The 27,304-nt window shown below is 59.0% G+C and overlaps 10 protein-coding genes across 10 annotated transcripts; 6 read left to right on the top strand and 4 right to left on the bottom strand.

Moving 5' to 3' along the window:
• The first annotated feature begins 467 nt into the window (after positions 1–467).
• On the top strand, positions 468–1,954 carry K437DRAFT_138522 (uncharacterized protein). The gene has a single exon (XM_013387282.1). It carries the CDS (start codon positions 610–612, stop codon positions 1,588–1,590), a length of 981 nt encoding a protein of 326 aa, XP_013242736.1. The 5' UTR covers positions 468–609; the 3' UTR covers positions 1,591–1,954.
• Positions 1,872–3,841, top strand: K437DRAFT_138511 (kinase-like protein). Its single transcript, XM_013387281.1, has 6 exons — positions 1,872–2,272; positions 2,339–2,376; positions 2,450–2,597; positions 2,655–2,701; positions 2,771–3,423; positions 3,501–3,841. The coding sequence occupies exons 1-6, from the start codon at positions 2,153–2,155 to the stop codon at positions 3,665–3,667; spliced, it is 1,173 nt and encodes a 390-aa protein (XP_013242735.1). The 5' UTR covers positions 1,872–2,152; the 3' UTR covers positions 3,668–3,841.
• On the bottom strand, positions 3,667–4,458 carry K437DRAFT_257068 (protein translocase SEC6). The gene is made up of 5 exons (XM_013387280.1): positions 4,271–4,458; positions 4,115–4,148; positions 3,935–4,032; positions 3,830–3,834; positions 3,667–3,756 (listed from the first exon to the last, which is right to left on the bottom strand). The coding sequence occupies exons 1-5, from the start codon at positions 4,331–4,333 to the stop codon at positions 3,744–3,746; spliced, it is 213 nt and encodes a 70-aa protein (XP_013242734.1). The 5' UTR covers positions 4,334–4,458; the 3' UTR covers positions 3,667–3,743.
• A 168-nt stretch (positions 4,459–4,626) lies between these two features.
• On the top strand, positions 4,627–7,596 carry K437DRAFT_274581 (uncharacterized protein). Its single transcript, XM_013387279.1, has one exon. It carries the CDS (start codon positions 4,674–4,676, stop codon positions 7,305–7,307), a length of 2,634 nt encoding a protein of 877 aa, XP_013242733.1. The 5' UTR covers positions 4,627–4,673; the 3' UTR covers positions 7,308–7,596.
• On the bottom strand, positions 7,565–9,482 carry K437DRAFT_268790 (pali-domain-containing protein; the record flags this gene model as incomplete). Its single annotated transcript, XM_013387278.1, has 3 exons — positions 7,565–8,982; positions 9,065–9,160; positions 9,245–9,482. The coding sequence occupies 3 exons, from the start codon at positions 9,480–9,482 to the stop codon at positions 7,565–7,567; spliced, it is 1,752 nt and encodes a 583-aa protein (XP_013242732.1).
• A 488-nt stretch (positions 9,483–9,970) lies between these two features.
• K437DRAFT_274579 (PAP2-domain-containing protein) lies at positions 9,971–10,658 on the top strand (the record flags this gene model as incomplete). Its single annotated transcript, XM_013387277.1, has 2 exons — positions 9,971–10,251; positions 10,346–10,658. 2 exons carry the CDS (start codon positions 9,971–9,973, stop codon positions 10,656–10,658), a joined length of 594 nt encoding a protein of 197 aa, XP_013242731.1.
• Positions 10,659–10,732: 74 nt separating this feature from the next.
• On the bottom strand, positions 10,733–14,305 carry K437DRAFT_138437 (uncharacterized protein). Its single transcript, XM_013387276.1, has 3 exons — positions 11,419–14,305; positions 11,016–11,301; positions 10,733–10,934 (listed from the first exon to the last, which is right to left on the bottom strand). Exons 1-3 carry the CDS (start codon positions 14,183–14,185, stop codon positions 10,823–10,825), a joined length of 3,165 nt encoding a protein of 1,054 aa, XP_013242730.1. The 5' UTR covers positions 14,186–14,305; the 3' UTR covers positions 10,733–10,822.
• A 946-nt stretch (positions 14,306–15,251) lies between these two features.
• K437DRAFT_257064 (uncharacterized protein) lies at positions 15,252–17,804 on the top strand. The gene is made up of 3 exons (XM_013387275.1): positions 15,252–15,555; positions 15,648–15,722; positions 15,779–17,804. Exons 1-3 carry the CDS (start codon positions 15,547–15,549, stop codon positions 17,453–17,455), a joined length of 1,761 nt encoding a protein of 586 aa, XP_013242729.1. The 5' UTR covers positions 15,252–15,546; the 3' UTR covers positions 17,456–17,804.
• Positions 17,805–18,459: 655 nt separating this feature from the next.
• K437DRAFT_138401 (uncharacterized protein) lies at positions 18,460–23,439 on the top strand. The gene is made up of 3 exons (XM_013387274.1): positions 18,460–19,998; positions 20,078–21,315; positions 21,393–23,439. Exons 1-3 carry the CDS (start codon positions 18,555–18,557, stop codon positions 23,400–23,402), a joined length of 4,692 nt encoding a protein of 1,563 aa, XP_013242728.1. The 5' UTR covers positions 18,460–18,554; the 3' UTR covers positions 23,403–23,439.
• A 1-nt stretch (position 23,440) lies between these two features.
• On the bottom strand, positions 23,441–27,029 carry K437DRAFT_138392 (uncharacterized protein). Its single transcript, XM_013387273.1, has 4 exons — positions 26,817–27,029; positions 26,650–26,743; positions 23,994–26,560; positions 23,441–23,923 (listed from the first exon to the last, which is right to left on the bottom strand). The coding sequence occupies exons 1-4, from the start codon at positions 26,896–26,898 to the stop codon at positions 23,814–23,816; spliced, it is 2,853 nt and encodes a 950-aa protein (XP_013242727.1). The 5' UTR covers positions 26,899–27,029; the 3' UTR covers positions 23,441–23,813.
• Positions 27,030–27,304: the final 275 nt, after the last annotated feature.

Genomic DNA, 27,304 nt, shown 5'->3' with positions numbered 1-27,304 from the left:
CCTGACGTTCCACCTTCGTATTCGCTGTTGAATGTAATTCGGAGATCGTCAGATCAACGCCTGCCAACGCCCTGACCCAGTTGGCTCCACGGTATACACAGTCAACGGATTCATCAACGGGGAACGCGATGCGCACCTCTGCATCGCCTCACATGTGTTCTTTCACTCATTCTTCTGGCCGATGTGTGGATGTCTTCCACCGCCTGGCCCTCTGACGAGCTGAAAGCTGACTGCTTACCTATGCAGATTTGTCCTGTCTGTCAAGCGTGCCCAGCTTCGGAGCCGGTAGCGGCATCCGCAGACCGCACTTGTCCAGAAGAGGAAGCTCGAAACAGCAGTTTTGTCCATAGTGGGTTCGCTGGGAAGATGTTCTATCAGCGATCGCTGCCGTGCTTGGCCCCACCTTCCCAATGTGCTGTGACGTCACCCCACCGTTGGATCTTGAAAAGTGCAATCAGGGAGCGAGCCTAAAAAGAAATGTCACAAGTTCCGCTCTGATGAACTGTGTCACGCACACACGGTGACGGTTGACCCGGATTGGAGCTGCCCTTGCGACACCTTCCACCAAAAAGGAAGCCTTTGTTCAAGCAGTGCGCCAACATTGAGAACATGGCGAACCTAGCTGTATGCTGCTGGACTCAGAACTTACGCTCGCCACACCGAGATCAATCGCGCTCCTCTACGCAGGCTGACAGATCTGAAGCGATAGCGTCCGCAATCATCCCACTTACATCAGCAAGCTCGCTGGCAGACGCTCCTCGCCACTTCCACTCAGTCTCTTTGCACGTCGATGCAGATGATTTGCAAATGGCTAGGGACATCATGAGCGCTACAAGCACAAGCCAAGGTCCTTGCAATGCCTCTTCTGCGCAAGCTCAGGAAAGAGGACCACAGCGCAAACGCATTCAGCTGCCTCCCATCAAGCTTTCACCTGCCACTTCAGAGGCTACCTGGGCTCCTCCATCTGGTATGACGGCAATGAGCTCCAGAATCTGCGACCCTCCCGCTCGCGCTCTTGTGTCGCATTATCCCAAAGCTCCCAAAGTGAAAGACGCGCATACATCCGGCTTTACGACCGCGAAAGAGCTCATTGCTTGCAAGGTCTGGGAGCTTGAGGGAAAATCATGCGAAGATTCTGCATTGCAAGACATGGCCTGCGCGATCGAACCATGCAATCAATCAAAGCCGAAATTCAAAGATGAAGCAAAGAGCAGGGAAAAGCGAAAGATCCCCCTGAGCGACGAAGGGTTGGACTTGCTGCTGCTGCCCTCCTCGCCTAATATGCTCACGAGTGATCCAGTCGCCATGAACGTGGATGGCAAAGATGAAGCCCAATGCAACGCGGGCAATGTGATGGCTGCTGGCAGCACATCTCAATCGAGGCCCATGAAGCGCAAGCCGGCAATCCGTATCGTGCGCAGCTCTAGCGAGGACAAGTACGATCCCGCGCATGAGGTGGCCAGACTTGAGACCGGCAGAGCAGGATTGAAGCAGGGTATGCCTTCCGCACAGTTCCCCTCTGCCACAAACATGATTACATCTGCTTTTTCAAAGAGTCCCGCACCGTGCGTTCACAGTTCGGTTGGCTGATTGCTGACTTTCCGATCGACCGCATGCCTTCGCGTGATAGTACTTTCCCTGCAGATCAACAGGCCTTTCATCGTCGGACGCAATGCGGACTCGTTCGTGCACCACAGACACGTTGCTCGCTACCAGTGTGCTGACCTTCCAAGCTCTGGTGTTGTCCTCGCCTTCGTTTCTCCGTCTCTCTTCTGGTTTGGCAGCGACTACGTTGTGCCTGATCCTCGCGTGTCGAGAAGCGTAAGCACGATACTCAGGAGCGGCCTTGTTTGATGTGCGCCTGACCTCCAAAATGCTTGATGCGCAGCATTTCCGGTTGTATGCTCACAGGTTGGGGCTCAGACTGCATTTTATCTGCCTGAGAAGAGCACACATTGACGCCTCTCCTCTGCAGAACTGATTCGAATCACTCATTTGTCTACTGCGAGGTGCGCTTCTTGGTGCTGCAAGCGTCGCAAATCAGGCGCTCCTTGCTTGAATGAATGTTGAGCGCTAAGCGCACACCGCCCTTGATCGTCATTGGGTCTTGCAGGACATCTCCACGCTCGGCCTTTTGCTCAACGGGGAGAAGATGAAAGGCTCCTTTGCGATTCTCACACATGGCGACGTTCTTCAAATCCCTGGATGCCAGAGCTTTACATATGTGCACCTCGTCAAAGAGGATCAGCTTGCTGCCAAGGAGAGCGTCGAGGTGCGCCAGGTGTGACGTGCAAGGAGATGAGCTATATGTGCGCTCATGTTGCTTATATCAACCCAGCTCAAGCGTTGGCGTATCTCGAGCAGGGTCTTGGGGACGTGAGTGTTGGATGTTCAAGGACGCCGCACGACGCGCGTCGGGCCATTAGCTGACCAAGAAAGGCACTTATAGCGGGAGTTACGCATTGGTCTTACTCGCTTCGGACAGCAAGACAGGTTATCAAGTGGCATGCAAGAGGCAGCCCAAGTCATTGTTAGTCAACGAAGAAGACCGTAAGAATCTGCGCAGGGAATACAAGCTGCTCAAGAGGTTGACGCATGTAAGGAGTGTAGTGTTCATCTTCGCGACCGTGACTGACTAGTGATGTCGACAACAGCCCAACATCAACAAACTTATCGACTGGACACAAGACGAGCAGCACGTGTGAGTGATTGCTTCTGACAACAGCGCGAGGCGCCAGCTACAGCTTGCGTCCTTCCTTCCGCCTCACAGGTACTTTCTCATGAACCTTGTTTGTGCTGGCGACCTCTTCAACTACGTGTGTGGCAACCACGGCCGCTTGACGGACTCGGAGGCAAAGTTCATCTTCTACCAGCTCGCCAAGGCCGTCCAGTACCTGCACGCGAAAGGCATAGCCCACCGAGACATCAAGCCAGAGAATGTCCTACTGCTCAACTATGGTCGTTTCCCGCGCATCCAGCTGGGCGACTTTGGGCTCGCGACGGGCTTCCAACTTGTCGGTAACCAACCACCTCGCTCGAGCAGCCTCTGCGGGACGCTCGTCTACCTCTCCAGCGAAGCTCTGAGAGTCAAGGTCACAGGGGAGGAGTACGACCCGCGCGGGTTGGACCTGTGGGCCATGGGCGCAACGCTGCACCTGACGTTGAGCGGATCGCACCCTTTCGATCACGGCGATCATATCAACCTTGAGCATCTGCAGTTCCAAATCCAGCAGCACCTGCTCGAGAGCGGCGTCATCGATCGAAGGTGGATTCGCCAGCATGGCCTCGAAGAAGACGAGGAGCTGATCATGCTCGATGGCTCCGTCGCTGACATGGAGTATGCCGCCAAGGCGAAGCAGGATCTCGTCAACCGCATCATGGGCGCCGTGTACACAGAGATCGACGACTATGTCAACCAAGATGGTAAGCCCGTCGCCCAACTTCTTCGCAGGTTAGCATCTGACTCGTCTGGGCTGCTCTTGCCATTGTGTCCCTATCAGCCAAGAAACTTGTTGCCGCGTTGCTCCATCCCGAGCCAGCCAGACGCCTTCGCGCTTCGCAGATCATGAGCTCTGCCTGGATCCAAAGCAGTGCCACGGAGCTGGGCAACATGTATGAGGCGCGCGTGCTCAGCAAGTTCGAGCAAGAGAGGAGAGCCATGGAATAGATGCTGAAGAGGGATGCAATGAAATCCGGAAGAGATTCTAGTCCGCGACGTGGAATACAGCGAGGTGATGTACTCTCTATGCACCGCCGCTGACAGTAGATGAAGCCAATATGTCAGCATTGCCCATCGAATAAAAAGGAAGAGAGTTGAGAAGGCACCCACACTAACTGCGACCCATTGCAGCGGGAGGATGCAGTGTGGTCAGAAAGATGGTCAGCAGGAGAGGAGGACGTGATGAAAGCCAGGCTCATCATCACCGCTACTCACGATATTGTTGATCGGAATGTGGATGAGCTTGACAAAGTACCCGATGAACCCCATTACGACGAACCCCATCCCGACCGCGCGGCAGATTTGGATGTATTCTGAGGCGAACGAAGTACCAGCCCGAGTGGCGATGTGTCAGGCCTAACGGGTGAACATCCGCCCACTTCTTGCCACACTCACCTTTTTGGTTAGGCTTGGTGCATCTTGTCATGAACTGGGTTCACAAGAAGCGAGCAAGCGGCCATAGTCGCAGTCCATACAGCCGCGGTCAGCCATTCTGCACTGAGTCGCTCGAGGCGACGCGCGAGGCAGGCCAAGCTAACAAGTGATCCTCACCTGAGTGCCTTCCTTGATGAAGCTCTGCGGAATGTCGATGAATTCCTTGACCTTTTCCGACATCTTGAAGAGACCTTTGAGGTTGGTGATTTAGGCGACTTGGTCCCGGCCTGGCAGAGCATTCATAAAGCAAATGGAGGCCTCCGTTAGATATGTTTAGCGGCTGCAGCGAGGCGAGAAGCTCGGTCTATCCAATGGTTGGCCAAGTCAGAGGCTGACGGATGCAACTACCTCTTCTTGGAGACACGTACCGCGTTCCGCTCTCGACAGAAGCACAAGCAGCCTGCAGTGTCTTGCGTCTAGTGAACACCCGCAACTGACAAGCTCTCGCAGGTCACAAGCTCATTCGATTGAAAGTAGGAGCTGTCCCTGTGGCCAGGATGCTATGCCGCGAGCATGACGCATGCAGCATGCTATGAACGCCTCCGCGGTTCGCTGCCGGCCTGCTCAGGTTTGCCTTGCGCTCGCACAATGCAAGCCGCCGACGAGGTACCTTCAGGTCCGCCTGCCATGCTTCGGCAGGGAGCAGGGAATCGTGCATGCCAGCGGTAGCAGCAGGATCCATTCTCTGCATTCTAGCACCAGGGCACCTTCAGGCTCCAAAAACGCGGCGGCTGGCTTCTTCGATGCAGCGGCACATCCCTCATTGTCGCAAGATGCGCCGCCGATCTTTATAGAGTGGCACCATGCCGTTCAACATGCAGATATGGACACCCTGCACCGGCTCCTCCCTTCATTAGAGAAGGAGATCGGGCGTTCAATTGGAAGGTTAGAGCGGATAGATGGCAAAACCATCCGCTTTTCTCTCACATCTGCATTTGATGTCGTCGCCAGCAGCCTGTCGCGCAACCCTCAGCAGTGGGTGCCGGCGCTCGACGCTCTGCTCTTTGCCAAAGTCGGGTCCCTCCTCGAAAAGTTTGGAACCATTTTGAGTACAGTGCAGGTCAAACTCATTGCAAGATGTCTGGCGAAAGGTGATGCAGATCCAGGGTTCGTTGGTGGACAACTGCTCGATCAGGCAGTCGCGCTACTAGCACGGCCAGGATGCCAGCTTGACATCGAAGACGGGTCATTCCTGCTGAATCGGCTCATTCGCAAAGGGAGGCTTGAGCTTGCCTCACGGGTCATCGAGCACAATCTGCGAGGGGCTTGTGAACTTTCGCCATCGCAAAGGGTAGGCCTTGACTGTCTATTTAGCCATCTCGCTTGGTGCCGCGGCGACACCTTGCAAGCTTCGAGACATCTGGGGGTCTCGACAAGCTCTGCGACACTGGCGTCGACTTCAACTCCAGGTCTTTCGCAGGCACTTCTTCAGCTGCATCCGGCACAGCATCACCTGGCACTGGCCAGAGCTATCGCCAATGAGCTTAAAGGTCGCCCTGTCACCGAGGAGGGACTCGATGGCCTGCTGAGGCATATAGCCGCTGTCGAGTCGCCATCCGCCGCTGTTTCATATTTTGTCGGTGTGGAATCGTCTTCAGTACCAGTGAATGACCCATCCACATTCATGACGTTGCTCTCGCTGCAGGCGTTGATCGAGGGCGTAGTGTGGTCATTCGAAGACGCTTTTCAACTGGTTGCCAAAGTCGAATCCTTGACAAGGTTGCCAGCCCCTCCACAGGCTTGGGAGTTCTGCGTGTGCGCCCTGGTGCAATCGCCTGACGAAAGAGCAGGAGGTGACGTTTCCAGCGCGGCGCAGGTCTCACCCGCTAGCAGAGCTGAAGCGGAGCTGTTGCTCCAGAAGTGTGCGCAGCAAGGCATAAATGTCCCCATTTCAGCGGCGGGTCAGGTCATCTTGGCGCATCGCAAGTCTTTCATCCCCGATGTTGGCAGTGCCTTTTCAATTTACGATCAGCTTCTGAACAGGCATGATGAAGCTCAGCTCAGTCGCCAAGGCGGCTACAGTATTTATTTGGATCTTTTGGAGATCTGTGTTGCGACTGCGTCGGTCGACCGCGCCATCGCACTCCTAGGAAATATGAACACCTCAGCGGTTATTGTTCTCCCGGAGCACCTGGTACCGATTGCCACAAAGCTCGCATTGCAAGCTGATCGCGAAGAGCAAGTCGTCCAGATAACCAGCCGCGCGCTGAATGTTTGCAAGCGGACGGCGCTCGGGCATCTCCCACCGAATGAGATCCAAAACTACATCAAGACGCTTTTACGTCGAAGATTCAATGCAACGACAGGCCACGGAAGGCCGCAGGGCCTCTCCCGCGATGCGCTTATCAGTGTATTCTCCGCGTTGGCCAAGGCCCGCGGCCTTCCTTCAGCAGCCGAGTATACAGACTTACTCGGCGAGATTATCAGCAGATGTTCGCCCTCGATGTCGGCCGCAGAGCGAGACAACCTGAAGGAACACGTCATTACGATTCACGAGGTGCTCCAAGCCGATCTGGACCTCGAGCCGGACATTGGGCTGCTCAACACGCTCATGAACGCGTACAACCATCTCGGCCATGTCGACGCGGCGCTCGACATATGGCACAGCCTGCAAGCCGGCTCGGCGCCGATCGACGGCGCGACGCTCGCGATCGTCTTTGACCTGTGCGCGTGGGCGAGGCTGCCGATGGAAGCGCGAAGGGCGTACGCGTGGGCGCAGAGCCTGGATGCACGCAGTATGCAGGGGGCCACAAAAACGTCGTCACGGCCGCTGCCACTGGTCCTCAATCCGAATGCACTCCTGTCGTACCACGAGTTTCTGTGTCGTTTATGGCGCCTACGCGAGAGCATTGCGCTGGCTTGGACGAGGGTGGAGCAGGGTGCGTTCGAAGGAAGCGCGAAGAGCAGAACGCCACGGCAATGGGACCAGCAGCAGCAGCAGCAATGTGACGCTGTTGAGAAGGTCGCAGTGGACCACGAGGAGGTGCGCTTGTTCCGAGTCCTGCTGAAGTTCGCCGCTCGAGAGCGGGACCGCGCGAACGCGCCGGAGGACGTAAAGGACCAATGGGAGATATTGCGGCAGCGCCTGCGCACTGAGAGGCCCGAGGTGTGGGAGCATGTCAAGACTGTCGGCATGGCGCGGCGACCGAAATAAGATTGGGGGTGCATTGTAATACGATTGCAATGGTGAGATGGCAGGAAGTAGGTGCAGTGCATGGTGCACCGCTTACGAGCACGGTGCTTCCGAGGGGCAGCGTTCTTTTTACTCTACATGCGATAGATTGGTACAAAAGTTCATTGAATGTTGAACAAAGCAGCGCGCAGAAAATGTTATGACGCCGGGAGAGTGCAGGAGAGGGCGCATAGTCCGTGTGGTGTGAGAGTGGTGCAGGCCGTGCAAAAGTGGCAAGGTCAAGGCTTGTAGTCTGACATGTAGGAATGCCCATATGCGGAGCTGTACCCAGGCGGCTGCATGGGATCATGTGACTCCATGGCGTCCGTGTAGTGAGACACGGACTGCGCATGCGTGTGGCCGTGCGGCGCGGTCGACGGAGTGGGCAGAAGCGCGTGCGACGGCTCGCGCGACGACGGGCTCGTGATGATGGCGTCGAGCCCAAAGTCATCCGCGGCGGCGCGTGCAGCGTGGTCGTCGGGCGACGTGTCGGCCGCGCGGTGGATGGGATGGGAGCCACTGTACGCGTAAGTGTGCATACTGTCGTAGTCGTAGTGCTGATGCTCGCGCGACGTGTTTCGCTGGTGCGGCTCTGGAGGCGGTAGTGGCTGCAGCATCGGCGGCAAGGGTGTTTGCTGGTCGTACTGTGAGCTGTAGCCTCTGTGGCCGGCTGAGTACTGATGCTGATGGTACGACCGCGCGTACTGGCTCGGTGCTGCGGACGGCGATCGAAAGTCTCCAGCAACGACAGCGGACGGCGTACGTGCTGGTGCATACGGCGTGCCGTGGCTGTACTCGGACGGCTCAGCGCCATGTGCGGGATATTGCGGTTGCGGGGCGAAGTAACGGGGCCCGGGTTCACCTTCACCGCCGGACTCGAGGCCGTCGCGATACGGCTGTGGCCCGATGCCAGGAGTGTATGACGGCTCTGGGTAGTGGGTGTACCCTTGCGGCTGCGACGGCTGGCGCCTGCCGTATCCTTCTCCGACGCCTGGCACGTTTGCAGGGACGTTGTGCGGATCCGAGTAGGCGTAGCCAGTCACCGCTTGGTTGTAGGGATCCGAGTAGCCTGCATGGCTGGGCGCAGCATGTGCTCCTGCGCCCGCGAGTCCTGCTGCCGGCGCTCTGACTGCGTCCGCTGGGCTGTCTTCGTAGTCGTCCTTGAGCGGGATTTCGTGCTCGGTGACGTATTCTGCGAACTTGGGCAGGTCCTTTGCGTTGCGGTCATAGTCGTTCTGGCGACGCTTGCGGTCTGCCTCAGCTTCGAGCGCGTCCATACGCATGCGCTCGGCGTAGTAGTCGTTGCCCATCGGCCGCTGCCCATAGCCAGCGGAAGAGTCCTTGCCGCGGTCGCCCCTGCGCTTCCGCCCGCCGCTACCGCCACCACACATTCCGCACCCGAACGTGCAGCCGCCGAGGGCGAGCAGGACCCATGCTGCGACGGTCAGCCAGAGGGCCGAGCCGAGTTGGGCCGAGCCGCCGTTGATGGACTCGATACGCTTCTTGGCGATCAGGAAGAGGGCCAGATCGAGCCCAAAGGCAATCAGTGCGATGCCCGCTGCGGTGCCCGTCGCACAGGCGCCGAGGCAGCCCATGGCCATCTCGCTGCAGTGGGCGAGGATGCCGAGCAGGACGGCGACAATGGAGATGGCGCATGCTGGGCAGATCGGAATTCAGCATGTCAATTTGCGATGGATCGTGGCATATTGGGGCTGTGCATTTCAACAATGTGCACTCACCAACAGGGTGAAGGACGAGTGTGTAAGTCAAGCCTTTGACGGCGAGGCCAGTATACTGGCGCGGGATGTAAGAGATGCCCAGCAGTCCATTTGGATCTACCGTGAGAGGAAGAGTGGCGGGCGATGGCGTGTCAGAGAGAGAGAGAGAAAAGGAAACAAAGAGAGAGTAAGCTGACACACCGAATTCATAGCCGAGCGCTGGCTTGCTGCATGTGCTGTCGATACAGTATCCCAGTGTGCCAAACGTCGCCGTCTTGCTCCCGGGTGCGCTGCTGGACCCGGAGCCATTGCTGCCGCTGCTAATGGTAGCCTGCAGAAAGTAGATGGACTTGATGATGGGCGTATTGACCGTGACAAGCGCGAGGAGGACGGCTGCAGCGAGCGCGAGGATGGTGCCGAATGTTGCAGGGCGAAACATCTTGTGCAAAGGGTGGTAATCACAGCAGTTAGTCGTGTCGCCAGCCCAGTCGGCCGCCTCGCCTCTCCTCTTGACGGCTGTGGTGAGCCCACTCGCCGCGTGTGTCCCTGGTGGCAAAGGGGGAGGCGGTGAGGCGCCTGGACGATGCCTTCGGATTGGGGCGGGGGAGGGAGGGGTGGCATTGGGGAGCACATACCGTACATGGTACATGCCCAGATAGCACGCCCAGTATCTATTATACACCGCTGCCGAGGGGGAGGCTTAGCCAAATCACGAGGGGCGGTCGGCAGTATGGGGCTATATGGGACTCCCCTTGGCCTGCCGAATCGGAATGACCGTAGCTTGTGTTGGCTGAACATCTACGTAATCGTTTTCCCTTGGCTCGTTTTTTGTGGCAGACTACATATATACATAGTGCATATCTAACTTATATATACACCATAGACTTCCCCCGCCCAGTGTTGTGCTGCCCACACGCTCACGCACCGATGCAGCGCCAGCGCTGCCGCCGCCGGGCAGGCGCTCCGCCGCGCCCCGAGCTGCCGCTGGGCCTCTGGCTGCTCAAGCACACCCAGCGCATCGTCGCGGCCACCGCCGCCGGCGCACTCGTCCACCTCCGCTGCAGCAGCCACAGCGTCTACTACCTCACTGCCGCGCTCGCCACCGCCCTCCTCGCCAAGGCACTCAAGCAGCTCATCCGCCAGCCGCGCCCCCAGCACGCCAATACGTGCCAGCCGCCGACGCATGGCATGCCCTCAACACATAGCGCGTGAGTCTTCTCTCGTACAAGCAAGCAAGCCACGCACCTCCCACCCGCGTCGATTCCCGCCGCTCGCTTCTCACTCGCCGTTCCCCTCTCGCAGCACAATCACCTTCATGGGCCTCTACCTGGTCCTTGGCGCACGCGGCACCATCCCCGCCGCCGCCACGGCGCTCGGCCTGCTTCTCCCGCCGGCGGTGATGTGGTCGCGTGTGCACCTCGGCTTGCACACGCCCACGCAGACACTCGCGGGCGCCGCGCTCGGCGCGTCCACCGCCGCCGCCGCCTTCCTCCTCTGGCATGGTGGCGGCTCGGCATACACTACTGGCGTCCGCGACGCCGTCGTGCGGCGCGTCGATCCACTCGTGCGCAGCGTGCACGCCCGCGCAGGCCGCGGGCATGCACACGCGCTGTAGCCTGTAACCTGTAGACTGTCAGTTCGTTTTGCAAATTCAATATAGATAGCATACATGGGCAAGGCGACGTGAATGGCGACCGAATCGCTGCGAAGCAAGCAGGAGGACAGTGCTCAACCGATGGGTGCCTCAGGGCTCGCAAGCCCTTGACGCCTGGCGACGCTTCAGCCAGAGTTGCGCGCTAGGCTCACGAGGTCTGCCCGCGATATAGGCTGCTCTCCGCGAGCGACACGGTGCTTGTTGCACACGGAAAGCGTCCGATCATCGATCAGATGGCTGCCAAGTAAAAAGGTGCGCGCGCGCGGCAAGTCAGTATTACGCGTCCTCCCCGAGCACACGCTCTCGCAAGCAACCCACTTGTACCGGATCAAGAACGGCACGCCGAGCTCCCACGTCCCCTCGGCCATGATGTCGCCGTCGTGCACTTCCGTCTGCTGGCACATGTGGAAGTACACATCGTCCAGGTCAATCTCACTCGGATGAGTGATCAGCGAGTCGCGCAGGCCGGGGAACGGGAGGCAGTCAATGAGCGGGTCGTGCGGGATGCTGAGCTGCTTGACCGATGGCCGCAGAAGCGACGGCAGGCAGTACGCTGGATTCCGCCGGAAGTTCTCCAGGTGGTGGCAACTGAGCATCGCCGCCTCTGATGTGCAAAGCGACGAAAACGTGTCGGGCCCGTCAGCATCGCCCCACACATGGGCCACCACACGGCGCAAAGGGCTACCCAAAGCAGTGGCCCGATACGGCGGCATGCACTCACCATTCAGCCGCTCCAGCTCCTCCTCCGTCTTGGTCATGCCGCTAGGGAAGTCGCGCCCTGACGCATCGAGCTCGCGCAAGCGCTCCAAGTCCGCCGGCTTCAACTCGGTGTGCGAGCACTCGTGTGGTGTCCACAGCGGAAGCAGGTCCGTCCGGCCAAAGCGCTTCCGCGCATTGTTGATGCGCTCAAACGTGAACTTCATGTGTCGTATGTCCGCGCAGTCTTCCTGGCATTTGGGACCGCAATTGTACTGTCCCGGCGCAGCAACCGAGCCTGTGGCGGAGTCAGACGCGCTGCATGCCTTGGAAAGATCAGAGTCCGCTCGACTGCGGCTGCCCTGCATGGACGAGTCCACCGCTGCAGCTGCCATGCTCGGGCTCCGATGCGTGGGGCCATGGCCCACTGAGGCTGGTTTCCGCACATGCGCGGATGCCGGCGAGCCGCTCGAAGTAGAAGGCGAAGCTGCTTGACCCGGACCTCCTTGCATCCCGGGGATCGTCTGGTATGTATTGTTCGTCAGCGGGCTCATCCTGGAGCCTGCGGCGGCCGCCGCTGCTGCTGCTTCATGCGTGCTGTTCGCAGCCGCCGGCGACGCAGCGTTGCTGTTCGGCTGGCTACGCCCAATCGCCTGGAAGGCGGCAGCCGCGAAGGCATTTGTGATGGTATTCTGATCCTGCCAGAAGCCGAGGTTGAAGTCGTTCTGCAGGCTTCCAGATATGGGCAGCTCGCCGATGGCAGAGAAGCCTGCTTGATGCAGCGATGGCCCGTAGGTAGCTGCCATCACGCCCTCACTGCCCTCGTTGGCATTACCTACCAACAAGTCTACACTGCTACCATCGCCACTGCCGCCATTTGCGGATGGCATGCCGCGCAAAATGTCGAGCCCTCCCAAGCCGAACGTGCCGTGGAGGCCAAACGGAGGAAATGGCCCAGCTCCTTGGTGTGCGGACCGCAGAGCCGAGGCAGCGGACGAGGCCAGAGGTGCAGATGCAGACGTGGACGAAGAAGGTTCCATGCCGCTGCCATTCCCCGTGACGGACGTCTGCGCTTGTTGCTGGTGATGGCGCCACCCATCCAAGTGGCTGCTCACGTTGCGCATCATATCCATGAACGCAGCTGCTGACGCTCCGGCAGGGAGGGTCATCGGGTCATGATTGGAGCTGGATGTCATCCGAAACCCCTGCTGCTGGTGGGGCTGTTGCTGAATTTCTATGGGCGACTGCGTGAGTTGATTGTGGTTCGAACTCGAGGAAGGCGGTTCCTTAAGCAGAGCATCAGGTGCCCGATCATCCGCTTCCAGGAAGCGTGGCTTCTTGAAGCCGCTGCTGACGACCCTTGAGCCGGCAAGGATGCTGTCCCCGAAAGGGGCTCTATGCTCATTTGGGTGCTGCATGCCTCCTTCCTCAGGCGTCGCACCTGTGCTTGCGCTGCGTGCGCTGGAGGCTGCGTCCCCGTCCGCCGCCGCAGAGCCAGCGCCGCCAGAAGAGCTGTCGATCGGAGGGGCGGTATCCCCCGCCTTGCGCTTCTGGCCTTTGTTTGTCTCGTCCGCGAGGCTGCTGGCTTTGTTCTGGCTCACGCTCGCTTGGTGCCTTTGCTTCTGTTGGTGCGCGAACCGGTCTGCGCTTTCCGGCAAGCCCTCAGGCGGGAGGTGCGCATCGACACGCATCTGGCGTAGCACGCCGCTCTCCTTCTGCCCGGGCCAGGTGTGCCATGCCTGTGTGACGGTGCGCTCAGAAGTGGTTAAGAGCAGCTCTTCGAGCTCCTTCTTGACATCCTGGTTCGAGCCGAGGAAGCCGCCCATGCCCTTTTCGCCGACGAAAGAAGACAGCAGACCCAGCACAGCACGCAGCTGGTTGTTCTCAATCAGCAGCTGGCGGAGCAGCCAGCGCAGGCGGTCGACCTGCGTGTCGTGATCGGTGGAGAGCAGCTCTACGCGGCACTCGAGCGCTCGGATGTACTCCTGCTTGCGCTGGCGGAACTCGCGCTGCGCGATTCTATTCTGCGCTTTACGGGCCTTATCCAGATCTGCACTCTCCTCTTCGATGCCGACGCCCCCCGCGCCATTTGCCGCAGCACATGGCCCGCCGTGCGCGCCGCCTGCAAGCACATTGAACATGCTGGCATTGTTCTCTGTGAGACCGCCGTCTGCGCCGCCGTTGCTGTGGGATCGCTGCTTTTTCTTACCGCACGCAATGTTGCGATGCACATCGTACTGCGCAGCTTTCTTCGGATCTGTCAGTGCTGCTTCATGCTGGTTTCGAGATCTATTGCCCGTTTTGGTTGCACTTTGCTTGCCTACGGCGGCGCCTTTGCCTTTAGAAATTCCAGCTACTGCAGACGCGTCGCCGGCAGTGGGTGCCTCCTTTTGCCCCTGAGCAGCAACACCGCTCTGGACGCCGTGGCTCGCTTCCTCCTCCTCGTCACTTACGCCAGAATCCACATCGTCATCCTCATCGTCATCCTCATCGCCTTGGCCAGTGGCTCGTTGCATCGACTTGAGCCAATGATTCCCCTTCCGCTGCCCACCGTTTCCACTTGCACCTGCCCCTGCAGCGCTATTTCTACTGCGCACGGTGCTGCCTGATGTCTCGGACACTTCGCCGCCGCCTGTGATTGGCTTTGGCTGCGGTCCGCGGAAAAGCATGCTGGAAAAGCCATGCTGCACCGCGGTGGGCATGGATTGGCCGAGCTCTCCGAGATCAAACTGGGTAGCATTCGGATTGGTGTGCGTCCTCTGCGCTGCGCCGCCGCTTGCTTTCTTGCCCATGATGCTGCTGCCTGTCGTGTTCTTGGTGGCGCTGGGGCCCACGGTGCTTGAGGATGACCCGGCAGCAGTACCACTAATGGTTGTACCTTTGCTCGTGCTGCCTCCTTCGTTACCGTTTTGATGGACAACGGGCTGAGATTGACCTGATCTGTCTACCAAACGATCGTCTTTCAGGGATTCGGCCTGTCAACGCGTCCCTTCTTTTCCTTGGACGCTTGGCAGCACGAATGGTCAACCTGATCGACGGCCAGTTTGCATTCCAGAGGACGTACAAATGCTGTTTAAGGCGGCGTGATGGAAGAAACCTCTCGTCTAGCACATGCGCAGCTGTTTCCCCTGGAGGCTTGACTGGTCCGTCTCCACTGTTTGCACGCTCCCACACTCGCTTAGGCCGTCGAGCAAGAACAAGGTTGTTCCCCCCAAGGTCAGCCACAGCGCCTTGCGACCGACAAAGGCGAGCGTCGTCGTCTCGGTGACTTGCATCCGATGCGCTTGGTTGATCCAATTACCAACATGGGGCCCAGGCGTACCTTTCAGCCAATAATGGGCCCTGGGCTAATGTTGACATAGCTTGCGTACGTAATTCGCAGAGCGGAGCTATTGTGAGCGTGGGGGTTAGGGTTAGGATCATGGCTAGACTCATAGAAGTCACAGTACCATACGCCGCATGTGCCGTATGGTCGGTCTACCATCAGCAATAGCACCCCACGCCCGCACCCGGCAACTAAGTCACGTGACTATTTCCCTTCTCGACGGGAAAAGGCAGGCTCGCTACTTGCAGAGTCCGCCGGCTGCCGTCCTCCCATCACTTCACCTGATCGCTCGGCCGGTATGTTGCCCACGCTCTCGCGAGTGGATTGATGAGCGGGGAGCATCCGGGCAGGCAAAGTGCCGTCAGCCGACTCTCCTCCAATGCGGTGGTCGTTGCGCGTGTGGCTCGACCGCACAGCAACAGAGTACTCTCTGCGGACTCCTGTAGTGCTAACGGGAATGATCCAATTGAATGCCACCTTTATCTCGCTCATTGCGATCGCACCCACCATCCTCTCCGTCATGCACTCGGTCAGTCTTGAGTATTTCAACACCGCGCCATCATCCAGCTCATCTGCCGATAGGGCGCGTCGAATAGGCCATCAATATCGTCTACCGCGCTTTACTCTTCAATCAACGTGGGCTGCGCATGTCACCTCTCGCGTACAATCGCGACGATCCACTCCGCGTAGGTTTCCCGCAGCTGAGTTCACGCAGTCGAACAGTAATCTCCCCCACCGAGCTCGTGAGGAAGTGCTGCATCACATCATCAAGACGTCCCTGTCGTAGAAAAGATTGGGACGGCAAGCTGGGAAGAAGCCTGCGACAAGATGATGAAAGTAGGTGCTTTGATCAAAGTACAAACAGGGCTCTGATCGAAGCCTTCATGCTGGCTAACGCGCTCACCGTGTCCTTCCCTTGCTTTGCGCAGGTTTCGCAGTTTCTGGGCGAATCAAAGCCTTTCAGCGCCGTCACGGATTGGATCGACAGACTATGTGGTCCAAAGGTGAGAGATTGCTTGGTCTGCGCAAGAGCAATTGCTGAAGCATGCCGCACACTCAGTACGAGGAAGAGGAACTGGAGGGCATTCCAGAGCTAGTGCAGGCCATCAATCTGCAGCAGACGGGCCCAACAGAAGCGTCGCGTGCAATCCGTAAAAAGCTCAAGTACGGCAACTTGCACGCCCAGAAGCGGGCGCTTACTATTCTCCGCTCACTCGTGGAGAACTGCAACGAGCGTTTCCATCGCACATTTGCTGATGCCATGCTCATCGAGCGCATCAAGATCATGAGCCAGGATGAGCTAGTCGACGCCAGCGTACGCCGGAAGCTGATGCGCCTGCTTCATGGCTGGCACAAGCAATTCCAAGGTGTTGCGTCCATGCATACCGTTGCCGGACTTTACGTCGCGTGCGGTGGCGGCAGGAAGAGCGAGCAGCAGCTGAAGAGTGAAGCCGCCGATGCCTACCGAAAAAAGAGGGAGCGCGAGGAGCGCGAGCGACAGATCCGCAGCGACTACAAGGCTGCAAAAAGGCTACATGAGGAAGAGCAGAAGCGGATCAAGCAGGGGGGGAAAAAAGGCCAGCGACCGCCATTCAACTTCCAGCAGGAGAAGCCGCAGATTCTTGCGGCTGTCGCGTCCACGCAGCAGTACGCAACTGCACTCGTCAATGCGCTGCAGCACGTGAACCGCGAAAAGGACTCCGTCACGGCCAATGCGCGCGTGCAGGATTACCTGGCCAAGGTGAAAGCCGAGCGTAAGAAGGTCGTGCGGTACATCCAGCTCGTGAAGGACGAAGAGTTCCTCGGCTCGCTCATCTCAGCGAACGACCAGATCATCCTCGCGCTCGAGCTATACGACAAGCTCGCCAAGCCCTCTGACGTCGACTCGGACGAGAATGAGCCGCTCGCTGCCATCAGCAGCGGTAACAGCAGCACCAGCGGCGGCGGCGGCAACGCAGCGGAGCGGCAGGCGCGCCTCGATGCGGAGATCGAGGCGGTGCGCAAGCGATTGCTGCAGGCGAGGCTCATGGACGCGCCGGACGGCGAGCTTGAGAAACTGCAGAATCAGCAGCGTGGGCGGATCGAGCGGCACAATTCGTACGCACGCAGCATTGCGAGCAGTCGGAATGGCGTCACCGGCGGCGGCGCTGGCAGCAGCGCCATGACCGACTTGATGGATCTCAACTTTGACGATGGTAGTTGCGACAACCTGCCGCCTTCGATTCAGCCAAACGTGCGCTCCTCTGTCGCTTCCAGCAGCGCCGTCGGCTCTTCCTTGGCGACGGGTGTGGCGTCAGGCCATGGTGGCGGTCTGTCGGACTATTCGGACCTTGACTCGGAGGAGGGCGAGGAGTCGTCCGACGGAGCAGAGGTGGCCATGGCATCTGCGTCCGGTTCTGGCAGTCGCTTCGGCGCTACGATCGGCGCCAACAAGAAGAGCCCGGCGACTGCGGCAGCAGCGGCGGAGTCCACATCCTCACTCGGCGCCGGCGACCGTCACGGCCGTGGCGGCTACGAGGACGGCGACGACGGCTTTGACGACGCGGCGAGCTTCGCGAGCCACCGCCCGCAGATTGGGCCGAAGTTTTCGGCGGTGACACACCTTGAGGATGACGATGACGGTTTTGATCCGTTTGCGGACCCAGCCGAGGACGACGCCACGGGGGCGCAGGACGAGCCGATGGACGCGTTCAGGCGCAGGCACGACGGGCCGCGAGAGGCGTACGCAGCCGTGTAGATTTACGGACGGAGTGTGAAAGCTGCCGCAGAGACGTGGGGATATATGGGGGGAAGGTTGGACAGCGTGGTTCTAGATCGTACGCTGGCTCGCTGGTAGAATCATGTCATATGCGCAGATAGAATCTGCCGGTTGGCACTCATTCACTACCAGAGCCTTGCATGCCTCTGTTTCCAACGAGGTACGAAAAGCCTTCGGTCGGGCCAGAATGGATTGATTGTTTGGGGGGAGGGAGGTGGTTCCCTCCATGGGTCGGCAAGCGGGGGAGCTCACCCCACAGCACGGGGATGTTGCGTTGTGTTGTACTGTAGACGCTTCCGACACGTCAGAAAGAATTGAATGAATGACCTTTCCTCGTGGTTTGCGCCTTTCTGGTGCCAAAAGGTAAAGTTCAAGGCAATCTGACGAGATTGTCATTACAATCTTTGGTTTACGCATCTACATTCTGCATTGGAACTTTGCCTTTTGACAGGGGGGGTGATGGCACTGATGCTAGCCGCTTTCAGCTGCAGTGCCCTCACATCCATCTGTCTCGCGTCAATCAAGCATGACAAAATGAGGGTTGTTTCTTTTCCGTAATAATTTAATTCTTTTTCCGGCCTGCGCGCCAGCTCACAACGCAACTTTTTCCGCATCAATATACGCACGTGTACTGTACAGTACACCTTCCTCTCCTTCCCCCCACCCATCCATTGATCCATCTGACCCTGACCATCCCAACCCACCATCCACCCCCCTCCCCCAAATCCATCCGCCCATCCCTTCCGCGGCCATTATCGCCAATCTGTCATATCGGAGCATCCGGCTCCTGTGGTGGATCCGCTGGACGACCATCCACTGTCGGCTCATCAGCCAGTCGCGGCCACAGCACGGGCCTTCGCGATTTTTCTTGCTGGCCGGCTCGCCCATCACCAGGCGCGGATGGCAGGAAGACAGGCCGGTCTGATCCGACCCAATCCAAACGTCATCGAATCAGTCGCCGGATTTCGACAACAACGTCGGCCGTGATCCATCCGGCTCTGCCAGTTTGATCGTTCGACTCTTCTCGAAGAACTAGAGTCGAGTTTCGTGTCGTTCCATCCCTAGTTAGGCAGTCACGATGGCCATCTTTGGAAAGAAGAAGGACAAGGCCGACGGCGCCACCGCCGGCTCTCCTACACAGGGCAGCGCTCCTCCCGGGACGGCCTCGTCTTCAACTGGTTCGCATGGCGGCAAAGGCTCCATCTCCAACGGCGCAGGCGCTCCATCAGGGGGGCCCAGTGGTTTGCCAGGTCAATATGGCTCGCCGAGCTCGCTGAGCAGCGCAGGCGGCGGCCCGCCAGGCGCCGCCTCTGGGTTCAAGTTCGGAGGGCCAGCACCAAGGCAGGACATGGGCTCCTCGGGCATCCCAGCACCCGGTGGCGGTGTACCAGACGCCAGGACGCGCAAGTTGAGTGATGAGGGTATCGGCAGTACCTACCAGATGCCGAGCATCGGTGCAACTGCTGGTGGCATGCAGAGCGGCCTGCCTCTTTCCTCGGCTGGTGCTCCGCTCTTCTCTGGCATGACCTCTGGCGGCCCTTCTTCGGCAACTGGCACCAACTCGTCGGGCAGCGAGCGTGGAAGCAGCCGTCCTCAGCAGGTCGTCTACCCGTGGAGCCAGCGGCAACTGATTGTCAATCCACCGCGCTTCCTCGACGCCAACCGCCAAGCGCCGCCAGGTACGCTCAGCCCCTCGCCTTTCCCTCGATACGGCCTCGCGGCCAACCAGACGGCGAGCGCAACAGGCGAAGTGTACCTTTTCGGCGGTCTCGTGCGCGAGAGCGTCAAGAATGACCTGTACATCGTTCACGTCGACAAGGTCTCTCAGTCTCCGGCGCCGCCAACGCCTGGCGCGCCGCCTACCTCGGTTTCCGTCGCCGGCGGTGTGTCCGCCACGCTTGTGCAGACTACTGGCGACATCCCCCCGCCGCGTGTGGGCCACGCAACCGTGCTTGTCTCGAACGTGCTTATCCTCTGGGGTGGCGACACGAAAGTCCGCGCAGACGACCAGCAGGACGAGGGCTTATACCTGCTCAACCTCAGCACGAGGGAGTGGACACGCGTCGTCAGCAACAGCGATGCACCCAAGTCGTGCCCCGTCGGGCGGTACGGGCACACGGTCTCCATTGTCGGGTCTAAATTCTACGTCTTTGGCGGACAGGTCGACGGCCTGTTCCTCAACGACCTGTGGAGCTTCGACCTGAACAGCCTTAAGGGCAACCCGACATGGGAGCTGCTGAAGCCGAACGGCGAGCTGCCGCCGCAGCGGACGGGTCACGCGAGCGTGACGTACAAGGACAAGATCTACATCTTCGGCGGCACCGACGGGCAGTACCACTACAACGACACGTGGTGCTACGAGGTTGCCACCAACACGTGGAGCGAACTCTCATGCATTGGTTACATCCCCGTACCCAGGGAGGGTCACTCGACGTGCCTCGTCGACGACGTCATGTACATATTTGGCGGCCGTGGCGTCGACGGAAAGGACCTCGGGGACCTTGCCAGCTTCAAGATTTCGAGTGAGTTCCCTTCCTTTTGACTTTCACATGCAGAGCACCTCGAGAGCTGAGCGTGCAATAATTCGCATTTTCCGCGCAGACCAACGATGGTACATGTTCGCCAACATGGGCCCATCGCCGAGCGGGCGCTCCGGCCACGCGCTGACGACGTTCCAGAACAAGGTCATCGTCCTCGGCGGCGAGTCCTTCACCGGCAGCAAGCCGGACGACCCGGCCATCGTCCACGTCCTCGACACGGGCAAGATCAAGTACCCGCCTGACAGCGCCAAGACGGGTACGACCGGCCCCGGTGCCGGCTCGACAATCCGCAAGTCCGGCGCGGGGCCCATGGCGTCCGGCATACCCGGCCCCACGCTCGGTAACACCAACGCGTCGCAGCGTGCCATGTCGCCCAATGGCACGGAGCGCGCTGCCAGCCCGACGCAGCGGGACGGCCGGCAGCCGCTTAATGGCATTGTCAGCATGATGAACTCGCAACAGCAGCAGAGTCCCCCTCCACCTAGCGCGGGGCAGCAGCAGCATTCGCAAGTGCAAACGCAGTCGCAGTCGCACTTGATGCAGCAGCCGCAGTCCAAGATCGCACAGCCTCCGGGTGGCAGCCAGATCTCTCCTGCAGCGGGCGCCATGAACCAGCAGGGAACCTTACAGCAGGCACCCGGGCCGGCGGGCGGCGCGCCGCAAAACATAATGCGCTCTGTTTCCCCTACGCAGCAAGCGGTGCAGCAGCAGCGCGCAGCTGCATTGAGCGGCGCTGGCATAGCACCGACGCAGCCGCCTTCCAGCCTGCAGTCACACGCCATTTCGCCTCCAGTAGTCGGCGGGCAAGGTAGCACGTACATAGGCCCTCGCAGCCAGCGGTCTCTCGAGAACATGCGCAGTAATCAAGGTCCCCGTGCTGGGTCACCGAGCATGATGGGCGCCACCGTTTCTTCGGTTTCTGCGATGCACACCAAGACAGTCAACGGCTTCATGAACCTCACCCCTCCCGGCTCGCAGCAGCTCACACAGGACGGTTTCTACCAACAGCCTAACACATTCAGCGGCCCAGCAGCAGCGGCATCTGCGCTTGCGCCTTCGAACAGCAGTGCTGAATTGGAAGTCATGAAGAAGCGCGAGGCCTGGATGAAAGCTGCGCTTGCCATGGCCGTCAAAAAGGGGTTCATCGCTCCCGAGCAGCTGCAGGGCGACGGGGTAAACGGCACCGACGGGTCTGTTAATCTCGACCTCGACGGCATCGATACCGGCGTCGAGGGCACCGACAAAGATCGGATAGTTCGCGCTTTAATCACGCTCAAGACCAGGCTGGCTCAGGCACAGGTGAACCCCCCTCGTGGCAGGGATCTGCGTATACTGCTTGCGCAAGCTTCTGACATTTCATTTTTACGTGCTTGCAGTCCACCATCGCCGAGCAGGCTCAACAAGAAGGTGACAAGGTGACGGAGTCAGAACGCAGTCGCGCTGCAGCGTTGCAGGAGGCGGCCTTTTACCGCGCCAAATTGCATGCGCTGGAGAGCAATAACCTGACGGAAGCCTCTCGTCTGGAGCACGAGCGTACAATGCAGCTCGAGACGCGCGTCACGGACGCATTGAGGGAGAAAAGCACGCTCGAACGGCAGCTGGCGTCGTTGCGCGAGCAGACCAAGCTGGAGCAGCAGCTGCGTACATCGGCGGAAGAGCGTCTTTCCGAGACGGCCAAGCGTGCCATGTCCGCCGAGGCTGCGCAGATGAAGGCGTACGAGGAAGTCTCAGCGCTGCAGAAGCGGAGCTACAATGCGGAGAGCGCTTTGCGGGAGCATGGCGAGCAGCTAGCACAGCTTACATCGCTCCTCTCGCGCCAGAAATCGGATCACGAATTCGTCCGAGGGCAACTCGACGATGCAAACGCCACGGTCGACCAGCACCTGGCCAGCCTGACGCAGCTGCAGGCTGCCCTGGATGCAACGAGCGCGCGTGCCTCCGAGCATGAGCGCTTGCATTACCAGCATCGCGACTTGACGACTTCCCATCAGCAGAAGGCTGCGCAGCTACAAGCGGAGCTGCAGCAAAAGACGAGCGAGGTGGCTGCCAGCGCGCAGCGGATCGAAGAGCTCGAGGCCGTTGTTGCAAATCTGCAGCAAGAGGCTAACACGCACCGTCAAGCGTCACAGGTTGGTCTCGCAGAGGTGCTCAACACGCGGCAGCTCCTCGCTTCGAGGAATGCCGAGGGCAGCGTGCCATCGCATGTTATTGAGAAGATGCGCGCTCTCGAGGACGAGTCAGACTCGTTGCGCCAGATGCACGCTTCCACCAGGGCTGCTGCCGATCATGCGGCTGCCTCTCTATCCGAGACGCGCGAGCGCAACACGCTCCTCGAGAAGCAGCATTCTGGCTTACGCTCCGAGCTGAGCGTCGTCCGCAGCCAACTAGCCATTGCCCTCCAAGAGCTTGCGCGCCTCAAGGACCAGGCTAGCGCCAAGGATGTGCAGCTTCGGGACAGCTTGCGCGCCGCTGAGGCGGCAGAGATCAAGGCCCAGCTCCTCAAGTCCTTCATGTCTGAGCGGGGCATCACAGTACCGGGCGACTCGGAACTGAGCACGCAAGACGGGTTTGCCGAGAGGAAGATCCAGTCTTTGCAAGCTGAAGTCGACGAGCGAACCAAGCAAGTCGAAGATCTGCAGAAACGCGTCGCAAGCTCGCAAGCGCACATCGACAGCCTCGGCCGCAATGCCGGTATGGCTGACAATGCATCCCTTGTCGAAGCTCAGCGGCGTGCTGAACTGGCTGAGAAGGAGCTCGCAGACACAACTGCTTCATATAAGGAGCGAATGGCGCAGCTCGAGAGCGATTATCAGACAGCCGTGCAGTTCGTCAAGGGCACTGAGAAGATGCTGCGCAGGATGAAGGATGAGCTCACGAAGTACAAAACCGAAAATGCACAGCTCCAGGCCGACGTCACCGCACTCAGGGCGGGAACCGCTACCGAGGATGGCTCCGAGGCAGCGCGGGATATCGAGGCTCTTCGGACGCGTCTGCAGGACGTCACGCAGCAGAGCGAGGAGGTCGCAGCCGAGAACCGCGAGCTCGAACGTAGGATGGCCGTCCTCATCAGCGAGCAGAAGGATGCACACGATCGCAGCCGCGGCCTCGCCGACAGTCACGCAGATTCGACCAAGAAGGTGCAGGTCCTTGAGAGTGAAGTCGGAAAACTGGAGAGCAACCTCAATAGCGTGCGCGAGGAGCTTCAGAAGACTCTAACACTCAACCAGCATCTGTCTGCTGAGCTCAACAAGACGGGCGACAGCGGTGTCCACGCTGCATCAATGACGCGAGATCTGTCGGCTGCTCATTCCTCGAACGACCAACTCAAGCAGGAGAACCAATCCTTAGCACAACGCCTACACGAGACGGAGGAGAAGGTAAGCTGATCGGCAATGTTATCCCTTGCTGTTGTGGACGCTCACACTATGCTTGAATCCTACAGCTTCAGCTGCTTCTCGGCCGCATGGAATCAACCCACGCTGGGGATGACTCGCACCGCGACAGCATCCCGTATGGCAGCATCACCTCTGAGCTCGACAAATGGGAGCAGGACCGGGGCATAACCCCAGCTTTCTCAGCACAGTCTTGATTATCTCTTTGTCTGCGGACTTTTCGATGTCTTCTGTTCTTACTTATGTGCATTCTATCACCCACAAGCACGTCTTGGGATCTTTTGCTCCGTGTACCCTTTAAAAATACAACGACGTGACGCGCTGACGCCGAATGCTTGCGAGGTGGGGCAATACGAATGCGCGCGATGCGATGCACAGCAAATAGACAGGATAAGAGCACAGAGATCAATGTGTAGATGTAGTGCAGCTCTGAATCGCGTCACGCCAAGCGGCTGCTTCGGCTGGCGTTTGAGCCGCAAAGTAGATGATGGTCTTGGAGTCCACCACTCGAACGTCTGAGAAAGACGGTAAAATTCGTCAATCCGGGACTTTCTCTCATAGATACGGGCTTGCAACAGCACTCACTGGTTCCACCGACGATCTCACACTCCTTTTGTTGCTTGATGCGCAACACAGCGTATAGCTCAAACGTGGTAGGCTTGTCCGTGCGAGCGCCGAGCGGCGTGGAGAGCACGACAGCAATGTCGTTGCAGAGGAGGAGGACCACTGGCTTGTTCATAGCCTGCTGTTGCAAAGCGTCGATGGCAAGGACGCTAGTCGACTGGGCTTCCGCACCGGCAAAGCTCGGCTGGTCCGCTTGCACATACGCCGATGACCGCTTGACAACACGCCTGATCAGCAGTGCACCGTCCTTGATGAGCCGGCGGTGTGGCTGAACAAGAGGACTCGGCCAATGCCCCGTGATGCGATCTTGCCACTCCCACAGTCGCTTGTCTTGCTCTGCTTGCCGTTTGCTCTCATTGACGCTCATAGCAATGTCTGAGATCTGCGTCAAAGCATCTTGGACAGTTGCTTGGTTACGTAGCAGCGACGGCGGCGTACTGCGCAGCAAATCTTCGAGGAGGAGACGATAACGCGGGATGCGCTGCACCGGAAGCAAAAGGTAGCTCTCGATGCTGATCTGGGTATGTCGTGGGTTCGAGCGGCATCGCTTAAGGAACTTCTGCATGATCTTCCTCTGGCTAGGAGTGAGGTCTCCTTCGACGTGGTGCGAGCCTCCGAGCTTTGCATTCTTCAAAGCTGCTGCCGCGCCGGACGGAACGGGTGCTAGCCACACGGCCACGCGCGCTTGGGCCGCCTCGCAGTTGTTGATGTACGTCGAGTACATTCTGAAGAACGCGGCGTGGCGCGAAAATACGCTCGACACGTCCTCTGCTGTATGTGCAGAGAGCTCCGCGGGCGCATCATCTAGCGACAGTAGTGGCGCAGCGGCTGCTTTCAGCGCCGGTAAGAATGCGCCTTGATGAAAGTGCCGAAGGGCTTCTATGTTGCCGAACACGATCCGCTGCTCTGCTAGTGGGATCGGTGCTGTTGTGGGGTACGCCTGCGCTGGCTTGACGTAGATGTCCACCAGGTCCTGAAGACCTTGCACGTAAGTTTCTTCCGAAGAGATGATCTCTGCGACAATCTTTTTGCGGCGCCCAGCATCATCCTTGCATTTCGGCATATTTGGCATCGGCGGCAGTGGCGGAGGACAAGTTTCCTCGGGTGTTGTGAAACCATTGGTCGACATCGACTGGGCCATGGAGTTAAGCGTTATCTCGCTCGGCCGGCGTGACGAAGCCGGAGTCGGCCTTCCACCGAAGGCATGATCTGATGAGCGAGTCGATATTGCGCTCATGGAGATGTTGCCCGAGCTCTGCATGCGCTTGAGATACGGCCGCGTTGGCGCCTCGCTCTCCGCCTCTTCATCCTGCTGAACCTGGTCATTGCAAAGATCATCGAGATCTCGAAGATACTGCATAAGCGCCTTAACGCGCTTGAGGTGCATTCCCATCTCCACCTCATCCCACACGCCGTTCGGCTCCGTCGACTGAGTCATCACACTGCTGATGGGCAAGTACGACAAGCGATTCCTGCGGCGCATCTCCGCGGGTGACGAGACCTGTGCAAAAGTGGGGGGAGCGTGCGCTGCAAAGGGCGACATGGGCGCCTCAGTGACGCCGAATTCTGCGACCCGAGCAGAACCAGAGGAGCTGGACATGGCAGATGTGACGGAAGGCGTGGATGAGGCGCCGCTGCGGCTCGCATCATCTTTGCCTGAAGACATGTCGGGCATGATGTTGAGTCGGTTCGAGTGCTCCTTGCGGGACTTGCGACGCAGACTGAAGGCCCACTTGGACGATGTGCCGGTCGAGCCATCGCCGCCTATGCGCAAACGCAAACCACTGCTGCGGACCGTGCCATCTTCGAATGGAACGTCGTCCGGCGGCATAGGCGGCAAGGGAATTGATGAGGTCGAGGTCGGGTTCATGTTCTGGATAGGAGGAAGCGGCTTGTCTGCTGTCGGATGCGACTCGCCTTTTGACGTGTCTGGAGAGTCTGCTGGTGGTTGAGTGGCACAGTCCTTACCACGCGCCATGTCGCTGATGCTGCGCATCTGCCGAAGGCGTCCTAGAGAGCTCCGCGATGTGTTGGCCCTCGGCAAGGTGCCAGAGGGCGAAACCTGCTGTTGCTGGGCTTCCTGCAACGAGATCAACGAGGACACAGAAGTCGAAGCGGATATGGCAGGTGTCTTGAGGGGAGCCGATCGCAGCGGACTGACGACAGCATCTTTCGAGATTGTCAACAAGGGCCCTAATATAGTCAACCAAGGAGCGAAGAACGGGTTGCCTTCGATGCAGAGTCTCTTAACATTGCGAAGTAGGTGCAGCCAGCTTGGCAGCTGCTGCAATATGTTGTTGCGCACACTCAGCGTCTCGAGCTTGGTCAGCGAGGACAATGCGAATGGCAGGATGGCCAGCGAGAGGTCGTCAGCGACGAGCACCTTGAGAGAGGCGAGCTCATCGAGCCATGAAGGAAGGAGGCCGCCTTGGATAGGGTTGCAGGATATGTTCAGCTCTTCGAGGAAAGTGCAAGTGCAAATAGATGTAGGAAGGGAAGTGAGTCCGCAATCAGAGATGTCGAGAACACTGTGAAAGTATGAGGGTGTCAGTGTGCAATTCCGAATGGATTGTCGTGCGCCTCCGGACAATGCCTTTTCGAAAGGAGGCAAACTCACAGCAGCTGGGCTTGCAGCGTCAGCAGGCAGCTGTCGAGAAATGCAGGAAGCTTATCGTCCCTCGTAGCCGGTATTTGCAGGTGCGTGACAAGATCTGCGAGCGAAAGAGAGAAACGAAGACCAGTGAGCACCTTGGTGATTCGCACGCGCGTGGTGAGGAAACAAACAGATGCTTCGACGCTCCTCCAAGACTTGGCACAAACAAACGTGCAAAAACCGGAGCCAATCTGGCCCGGAATTCGGAAGCATAGGTGACTCGCTCTTAACTCACTTTCCTTGTCGCTAATAGCAGCCGCAAAATCCGCGATGCCTTTTCCTACCATGTGCACGACGCGAGCGGTGCCCATGACGACGGCATCCACTGCAGAATGTTCCTGAGGTTGCTGCTGGTGCTGCTCCTGACACTCCAGGTCGTCATCGTCAATGTCATCTAGGTTGTCACCTTGTTGTTGGAGGGTTTGCTGCTGCTCGAGATGATCACCAGCCGCCGAAGGTTGCGACGCGGTCGTCGTCAAGGAGCGCGCGATGTCCGAATCAGAGCATGAGCGCAGATACGCCAGGTCCGAAGCCTCGCTGCCGGTACTGCTGTTCGCCGATGTGCAGACATGCATCTCTGGCTGAAGGTGAAAACCTGCACCATCATTGCTCTCCAGTC

The sequence above is a fragment of the Tilletiaria anomala genome, assembly GCF_000711695.1.
Source record: "Tilletiaria anomala UBC 951 chromosome Unknown K437scaffold_52, whole genome shotgun sequence".
Lineage (NCBI taxonomy): Eukaryota > Fungi > Basidiomycota > Exobasidiomycetes > Georgefischeriales > Tilletiariaceae > Tilletiaria > Tilletiaria anomala.
The sequence above is the reverse complement of the archived record's forward strand: the minus strand, read 5'-3'. Positions and strand labels throughout refer to the sequence as shown.